A 9,701-nucleotide genomic window follows, 5' to 3' on the forward strand; every position below is an offset into this window, starting at 1 on the left:
AAGAAACACAGGAAATATATTTAAAAACATAACTTTGTTTTTTAAAATTTATAAAACAAATTTTCCTAATTAATTAGCACTTCAATCTCTCATTCTCCACATCCGGCAGAGGGCGCTACGAAAAGCCGACACTGACTAAACAATTTTTTAGGCTGCATTATTTTGGATGAGAGAACATTTTTGAAAAAAATATTAAAAACTTAATTTTGAAGCAAATTGAACCTCATCAAAATTGAAATCTGACACTCTAACATGGAGTGTTTAATTGGTGTGGCGTGCAAAGACTTTGTCATTGTAGCCACAGATAGGAATATTGCTCACAGCATTATTGTTGTTAAGAAAGGTAAATTCTAATTACTTAATGATATTTAATTTTTTTTATATCCCAAAAAGTTTTTATTCATCATATTCTAAAAGATCCAAATTAAGTAATGTTTCAGTCTGTATGAAAGAAGGTTATATTAATTAATAGAATATTTCTTAAATGGCACATTCAATATCTCTAGATCTGCTAAATTATAGTTACTAGTTTGATTTTATTTTTATTCAAATTGCTTATTTAATGCAGTAATCCCTTAGAAAATAAAAAATTTGTTCTTAATGTTCGACAATTTTATATGATGTATACCTTTTGTGATTATTGGTAAAATAATGAGGATATTTTTGAATCTTGATCTGTCACACCGACTACAATTGCCAAGTTACCGAATAGATTTTAAACTTGAACTTTTTTTTCAAAGTGTAGGTTTATCTAAGGTGGGTATAGTTTTACCTTTCGAATTCTCCATTTCTGTGAGGTTGTTTTTAGTTTCTTGTGCTTGTGGACTACTACCTGTAAGTTGCCATGCTTTGAAATTATTCTGTCACAGATCACAATACGGGCTACTTTTGGGAAGATTTCTATATAGTGAATCTCCTAGTCTTGGCAACTGCCCTCAAAAAACTAAAAAGCATTGCAGAAAGGGATCAACTCGAGGGGTATGGGGATATTTCCGTTTTGTGATCTGCCATGTCAACCACAATCTCCAACGAGCCTAACTGATTTTAAGCAGGAAAAATATTATTTTTAAATTTAGAAGTATGCTCGGAGGTCAGCTACGAGTTGTACCCTTCGAGTTGGCCCCTTTGTGTGATGTTTTTTTAGTTCCTCACAGGTCACTGCTTGGAAGTTGCCTAGACTTAACGATTATTCTGCCACATATCATGATATGGAAATCTACCAAAATGTATAACTCATAGCCACCCCTAAGCAAACTTCTACATGTTTTATTTTTAATATTTTTTTCTCCCTTTTAAAATTAATTTGGTGATTACAGTTGGTGTAGCTGAACACGATAAGGATATAACCCAGTGCTTTTCTCGCGGGCGAGAGAGTCGTAAAAAAAAACTTCTTATTGAGTTCAAGTAAATGTATTAGCTTTTTTTAAAAAAATGAAATAAAAAAATAATAGAGGGGCAATTCCACGAAAGTGTCAACTTTTCAGTGAAATTTTTTTTGTATGAATTGCATATTTTAATTTTAAAAATATGTTCAAAAATAGCCAAAGTCTACATATTACTGTTTAATTTTTGATAATTTTAAGTTTTTTGAATCTGGCAGCATTCTAAAGTAATCACATGGCTGACAAGTGAATTCTTCACATTTGTGCTCAAATTGTTTTCTTGAAAAATACTTATAAAATAAAAGAAATGTATCTTTCTTTTGCAATATTTTGATAAAAATATGCATATAGTACAAAATTTAAACATTTAAAACATAGCCTTTAAGTCATTTTAAATTTAATATATTAAGTAAAAGTAACTTTTTTTTGTGTCATTCCGTCACATGTTTTAGTATATTTTTTCAAATAGCAACTACGTTTTTGAATGAAAATGTGTATATTTTGGAATATAAAGCAGATGTGACATAAGAATCAATGAGAAGTTGTAAAATTCTATGCATTTGATTATTAACTTCCAATAATTAGCGTGACGGAATGACACATCTTCGGCGATGGAATGACAAAACGAGTCCTTGAGACAGAAACTAGGGAATTATTTTTTTTTCAATTAACCTAATGGCTAAAACAGCTGTTGAAAGACAGATAAAATGTTAAAAAAGACCAAGATCCCCATGATATGATGAAGAAAAAAAACAGAGAAAGAAAGGCAGAGAAGAAAGCTTCCGCGACAAAAGTTGGACTTAAAAACTCAGAAGTGCAAACGCTGTTGTGCAGAGATTGTGTAAACAAAGAAAAAATCAAATTCTACCAATCTCTTCACATACAAACAATTTAAATTCCCTATACAAATTCCTGCAGAGTCTTGGTAAAGACATAAAAAAAAATTGTACACTCACCATAAAAAAAATTGTACACTCACTTCCAAAATCACCAATAGAGGTAAAAAAATTAATTCAGTCTTTATGTGAGAAGTATTTAACATCGAACTCAAAAGAAACTAAGTGAGAAAAGTAATGTTGATGAGCTGTTTAATTTTGTTAAAAAAATTTTACTGTCAAGATGATGTTAGTTACAAGCCCCCAAGTATGAAGGATTCAGTCATAATACAAACTCTGACAGAGTAACGAAGAGTGCAGATGCAATATATACTTATGGCCTTAAAAGAGGCTTTTCATAAAGAAGCATATATTGATGTAAAGTGTGTCTTATCTCATTTTTGTTCTTATTCTCATTTTTGTTAAGTGTATTTCATTAATACCTCACAGCACATGCACCTATAAATACCATGTAATTGTGATGTTGTTCTAAAAGGCCAAACAAGATGTTGGCTGCTGTAAAACGGCACATAATATGTAAAAGAATTTTATGATTTCATAAAGTCGAAGCAACAAATCGTTGAAGTTTTGTTTTTGTCCAGCTATTCTATTTAAGAGAGCGCAAAAAAGAATGACTTCAGCTAGACACTTGCTACATTAGCATTGCCAGGAACAAGAGACCTGCACTAGATGCTCATGTAGTTGAGAAGCGAATCATCAAAATTGGAATGTTTTCTAATTTTAACCAAAACCAAGTGTATGATTTGAAAAGCCACTGTTTTGAAGATGAAATGGAAAATATGATTGAGGAGTATGCGGTCGGCTCTTTAATCATTGCACAAAGAAGGCACATTTATATGCAGCGCAAATTACTTTGATAAACAAAGACGATTTAGATGTTAAAGTATTTAAAGAACATGGGACAAAAATTGATTTATGCATAAATTTCCTGAGAACGAAGATAAGATGTGACATTGGCAAGTTAGATATAAAACCTCTTCTGAGACAACCTAATTTTCAAATTGTTGAAATTTTAACTGATTCTTACGTAAATATTAATTCTGTTTATCATTTACATATTAATAAAACATTTTTTGAATGAAGACTTTCTTCCACTAAACTTTTTGTCATTCCGTCACGGTCATTCCGTCACAGCAAATAGATGTTAATAACTACTAGCCAACCTGAGGTTAATTTTCCAAATTCACAATTTACATTGCTTACACATTATACTAAAAGTAAAAAATAGTTCAGGAAAATAATAGTTGCAAAATTCACATAAACTACCAGTTCTAAGTGGCATGCCGAAAGCTTGGTTGCCAAAATGTCATTCCGTCACACAAGTAAAAAGTTCATAAAATTAAAAATAAAAAAAATACAAAATTCTTTTTTTTTAGTTTATGAATCACATTATACCAATAATAATGATATGCATGAGAAAAAATCATGTTTATTTGAAATTAGATGCATAGAAAATTCAATTAATTGTCATCATGCAAGTCAAAATGTCATTCCGTCACATATGGAATTGCCCAGAGCCCAAATTACTTGCTTTGACCAAATTGAAAAGGACCCAATTTGTAAATCTTCCCAAAACTATTTATTAAGACTTGTTCGGATTTAAAACGCAATAATGAATGAGATTATAAAAGTAGAGATTCTGTAAATAAATAGTTAGTAAAAAAAAAATCAAGTTTTTATTTTATTTTTAAATAAGATGGGGAAGTTAAGTTCATATTTTCAATAAATTTCATTTTATTTAGATGAGGACAAGACTTATAAGCTTGGTGATCATTTGCTGATGTCAGTATGTGGTGAACCTGGTGATACTATTCAGTTTGCTGAATTTATTGCAAAAAACATACAGTTGTATAAAATGAGAAATGGTGAGTATATATATATGTATATTTTTGTTTTTGGTATAATTTTAAATTTTCTGAAAGCGTTAAAACTAGACTGTGAAGCATGGTAATACTACTTGCATGGGTAATGCTGCTTACCTCCATATCTTAAGTTCACAGTGGCTCCCCAGGTAACTTTAAAGAGCAGCATCTTACGAGGTGAAGAACTCTTGTTGAGTACATATATACATATATTTATCAAGTGGTTCATTAAATATTTTATTTATTGACTTTAATAAAAAGATATAAAATCATCAAATCAGTAGTATATTGGTGGGGGAAATTAAAATGTTTTGTGAAAATTGTAAAATCAAATTTTTTATTGTATCAAATGGATTAAATCCCTATATATTATTTTATTCTTCTTTTACTTTATCACATTTGACTACTAAGTGTAATTTAAGAGATTTCAGTAAATTATATCCAATATTCGATCAGGCTTGCTTAATTAAATATGAAATTGTCTGTTTTTTCCATTAAGCTAAATAGATAAAAATATTAAAAGTTCTGTTGATTTTTATACATAAAAATTTAATATTTGTTGCAGCAAATCTATTTCTCTAGGTGTTAGTGAAATTGGTTTAATGATAGATTGGTAATTTAAAAAATAAGCATGTCTGTTGATATTATATCAGACAAAAAAGGATCATACTTATTTCTCAGCTGACAATACTTGCACTTTTTTGGAAGTTTTTTCTGGTGATAATAAAATGAAAATTGCAACAACTGTAAGCAAAAATTTCTTAAATTTCATCAGCAGCACCTAAAAGCACATTAATAATAACGAGATAGTTTATATATTAATTAGGTATAGTTGATCAAGAATATTTTTAACATTAAATAAAAAATAAAATCTTCCAGGTGAAGTAGGAAAAGTTTTCTACTTATATTTACTCTGACTTATACTTCTTTAGAACTGTCCATCATACTTTTTTATTATATTAAAATATAATTGCAAGTACTTATTTATGATGAGGTTAAATTAGGACTATCATTCGGCAAAACAGGAAATTTTCCTCTTCCCAAAAATGTAAGTTCGGCGCCCTGCAAATGAATCATAAGATCATTCAAAGAATGTTTTCCATTGATGATCTAAGAGTAATTTTTATCAAGTTTGTGTGTCTGAAACTGCAGTCAGCTAAAGTATTGGGCTGGAATTTATTTGACTGTTTTAAATACTTTTAAATTGAATTCTTAGGATATTTAGGTACAAAAAATGTGAAGTCGTAATTGAAAAAGTGAGAATATAGTCGCCAATTAAAAATTATTGGTCTCCAATGACAACCATTTTTACAAGCCCTAATTATCTGATATGTCAGAAACCTTTTTGCTGAGATCTTAACCTAGATAAGTAGCCTAAATTTTGTGGGGGGAGGGGTTCTTAGGTATATTGTGCCCTTAATTCTTGCTAGCTACACCTTCTGACTGTCGTTAATTGGTCTTACTCCCATGTCACATCTCCTTAGCCATTCACCACTTATTAGTAGGGAATTTCTCGTATTTCTAAGAGATGTTAACATCTAAAACTGGAAATAAGCTATGCTTATTTCCAGTAAGCTAAACCTGCTACCACTCTACTAAAACAAAAGATATAAAATTTTATAAAAATTGAGAAAAATTAAATTTAATTCCACATAGCTGCGAAATCTACTGGATTTTGCCAGTTTCTCCTGGTCTACTGGTTTAATAAAAATTCTCGATTTCGTAAATTTTAGATAATTCATTAAAATTTTGTAAGTTTCTTTAAAAAAATCTCGATTGATATAGAATTTTTATGTAATTAATAGCTTGTTTGTATTACTAATGCATACTGAAGCGAGCTTCAATCATGAAAATCAGTTTAGAGCATTTTTTTTTCTTCTGAAATTTTCAGTTTATTTTTGTACAGAATTCCCTTTTTAAATTAAATACAATCTTCAATAGTAAATTACTTGTCTTACTATTCAAAATTATAAATTAACGTATAAAAAAAAAACATTTCAAATTTGAATTCATTTAACGTCAATTATAAATGGAAAATATTACAGACCATTTATAGTTATTAGTGTAATAAAGTTTTTGCATTTTGATGACAATAAAACTCCCTAATATTCCCTAATTGTAAAATATTTAGTGTATTATGTAATTGTTACCAAAAAAATTTATGTTGTTTTGCAAAGTCTACTGGATTGTTTCCTTTCCATGTAGGCAACTATGATTGCAAAATACAACAACTTTTGGTCTGTAATATTTTTATTTAGTGAATTTTCCAACCACAAATTTTTATGTATGAAACATTTATCTCATTTTTTTATTATTTTATTAATCTTAGCATTTTTCTATAGGTTATGAACTTTCTCCCACTGCGGCTGCTAATTTTACTAGACGAAATTTGGCTGATTTCTTAAGAAGCCGGGTAAATATGTTATTCATTTGATTGTTTTTTTTTTTAATTATTATTTTCGTTTTGGTCCAGGTTTTTGAACTTATTTCTAAGTTCTTGTTTGTTTAGGCTTTCTCAAGATCAAACCTAAAGAGTTTTAAATTTTGATATGAAAGAATTCTAATTTTATTAAAGAGTAAAATAATACTCTTTAAACTTTTAGTATGCATGTCAAAATAAATCACATGATTTACAACAAATAATTGTCATTCAGCAATTTTAGCATTAAACTCATTAGTGAATTATTTAATGTTTTCTATTCTAAAAGCAAAGTACTTATATTTAAATTTTGTTTTCATTACATAAATTATACTAAAGAACTTTTCTAACGTAAAATATGTTATAATTTGTTATTAATATGCTCCTTGTTATTAAATTTAACAAAATCTTGGATAATGTATAAATAACCACAGTAAAAAGTGCAACACATTTTTTTATTTCTAAAAGTAAGAAATTTGTTCTATATTTATAAAACTATATATTAAATCATATATAAAATAAACACAAAATTTCAATGCAATAAAATTATCCTATGGGCAGTTATTGGAAAATGATTTCATAAAATGTCATTTTTAATGATTGCAAAAGCTTTTTTTTTTTTCCTGCATTGGCATCAATATAATATGTGCTTCTATCAAAACCCTTCAGATTTAAATATAATTGAAAAGTAACTTCTAAGAAAAAAACTAAAATGATTGCTATTGTGTCATAGTTTTTTGTGTAACGGCAGGGGTCAGAATCTTTATACATCTGTGGTTTTGAACCACTTGAATACTGTTAAATTTTTTAAAAATAAACAAATCAACAGTTTTCAAAAGAATGAATTCATTGAATGACTCCTAATAAAAATTTTAAAAAAATTTGATTTGTTTATTTTAGCTTTTTCAACAAAGTGCAGCTTGAGAATTATTGCTTTAAAAATAAGCTAAGCTGATATTTATGTAAAGAAGAAGTATATTGTGAAAGAATTGCATTTAATACTTTATTGAATTGTAATATATTTTTTGTGTACATTTGTGAAGTGTTTTATTATGAAACCCTATTTATATTCTTTATTTAATAAGATTCATTTTTTCTATTGCAGACTCCTTATGCTGTAAACTTGTTAATGGCTGGATATGACAAAGAGTCTGGTCCAGAATTGCATTATATTGATTATTTGGCCACATTAGCAAAAGTACCCTATGCTGCTCATGGATATGGTTCCTTTTTTGTTCTGAGTATATTAGATCGCTATTACAGACCTGGTTAGTTTAACTAATTTTGTTTGTTGAAAAAGTCCTTAATAACTTGTCCAAAAGTCCTTAATAACTTTCGATATAATGATATAGAATTCAATTATTATGACGCAATCTTAATGTTTTGAGAAATATAACTAAAATTTGTAATTGTAATAATTTAAGCTTAAAAATCAGACGTAAAATTTTACTAAGTAAACTTTTTTTAAAGCATATATTTACTGATTTTGCATCTCCTTCTCATAAAAAATAATAACCTAAGTTAATCATGAAAAGTTGTTTTAAAAAGTCATGGATTTGAGCAAATACCCTGTTTTTAGTTTTCTCTTATCCTTTCCTCTGCACAGACTTCATGGGATCGGAAATGAGTTTTACATATTTGCATGGAAATGGAGCAAAAGACATATGGTCATAAAAGAAAGGCTGCTTTTTCAGAATTGCCATAGAATTTAAATTTTGCTTGATAAAAGAAAAAAAATATATAAAATTTGCAATAAAGATTTTTAATTTAATTATTTAATGGAGTTTTATTCTTAGTCAGGGCCTAATAGAAATGGATTTTACTACCGTTTATCGGTAGTTTTTGTTTTAATAGCAGTTTAAAAGCTGATTTGATATGAAGTTACTTTTTTTAGATTTTCATAAAAAGTGCCCATTAATAAATTTTTTCTACTGGCCAAGAGAAAATTTTCATGATCTTGATCCTTTATGATGTCACAAATTTTTTTAAATTACTACTTTGCAAGAAAACTAGTTTAATCTTTCGTTTATATTTGAAAAACAAGTCAATATTTTTTACATTAAAAAATGATAAAGTGAATTGTTTAACTAAAATATGCCACTTTTGGTTGTGTCTAAACAAAATATAGTTTGTCTTGTTATTTCTCAACAAAGATTAAGAAAGTTTCATATTCTAATAATTTTATTGTTTTTAGATATGAGCATTGAAGAAGGAATGGATCTTTTACGAAAGTGTGTTAAAGAAATAAATCATCGATTTCTGGTAAATTTGCCTTCTTTCAAAGTTAAAGTTGTTGATAAAGATGGAATGCGTGATTTACCTGACTTTTGTCCTTCAAATGTATGAAAAGATTAAGTGTTGTATTGTACTTTTGAAATAAACAACTTTTTTATTTACATATTATATGAAGTTTAATTTTATTTTATGTTTACTTTCATTTATTGGTTTACATACTATATAGTCAGGGGTCTGTCTAGGCCGAATTTACTACCGTTTAGCGGTACCTTCACAAATTCAACTTTAGGAAAAACGGTGGTTTCACAAATTCAGTTTTAGGAAAAACGGTAGTTTCACAAAATACTTTTTCTTAAAATTTTATTTTTGTATCCTTTAAGAATCGATAAATCCATATTTTTGTGTTGATTTTTAAATATAATTTTTAATTTTTCACAAATTATGTCTAAATTTTCACAAAATAGGTACCTCTCAGAAAAACCTAGACAGACCCCTGATAGTGTGCTTCTGTAATTTACAGTAACCTCCAAAAGATGTTGTCAATTCATATGCTAATGGAAATTATTTATCTACAATGTTGAAGTATTTATTTAAAAAAAGATAAAAAAATGCAAGTTACATGAATTTTACAATCTTAATAATAAAATTTAAAAAACTTGGGATGCCCTGCAGACATTTATATTTGGAATGACATATATATATATAATATAATCACACTTTCTCTATTATGAATATCATTAGAAATAAACAACTTTTATGCTCGACTGATGATCATTTGGAAACATTTTGCAAATACAATAAACCTACAAAAATTTAAATTTCAGGGATGAGATTCTTCCGCGGATTTCCGCTTTTTCCATTTTTTCCGCTGAAATTGTTATTTGCACAAGTTAAAATATTTTATGAG

The 9,701-nt window shown here is 28.0% G+C and overlaps 1 protein-coding gene across 1 annotated transcript; it reads left to right on the forward strand.

The window, feature by feature from the left end:
* The first annotated feature begins 93 nt into the window (after window positions 1-93).
* On the forward strand, window positions 94-8,962 carry Prosbeta4 (Proteasome beta4 subunit). Its single transcript, XM_016073714.5, has 5 exons — window positions 94-343; window positions 4,021-4,143; window positions 6,483-6,553; window positions 7,665-7,827; window positions 8,754-8,962. Exons 1-5 carry the CDS (start codon window positions 253-255, stop codon window positions 8,903-8,905), a joined length of 600 nt encoding a protein of 199 aa, XP_015929200.1. The 5' UTR covers window positions 94-252; the 3' UTR covers window positions 8,906-8,962.
* The last annotated feature ends 739 nt before the right edge of the window (window positions 8,963-9,701 follow it).

This window comes from Parasteatoda tepidariorum, chromosome 1, assembly GCF_982258835.1.
Source record: "Parasteatoda tepidariorum strain Cologne lab strain chromosome 1, Ptep-v5.0, whole genome shotgun sequence".
NCBI classification, from domain to species: Eukaryota; Metazoa; Arthropoda; class Arachnida; order Araneae; family Theridiidae; genus Parasteatoda; species Parasteatoda tepidariorum.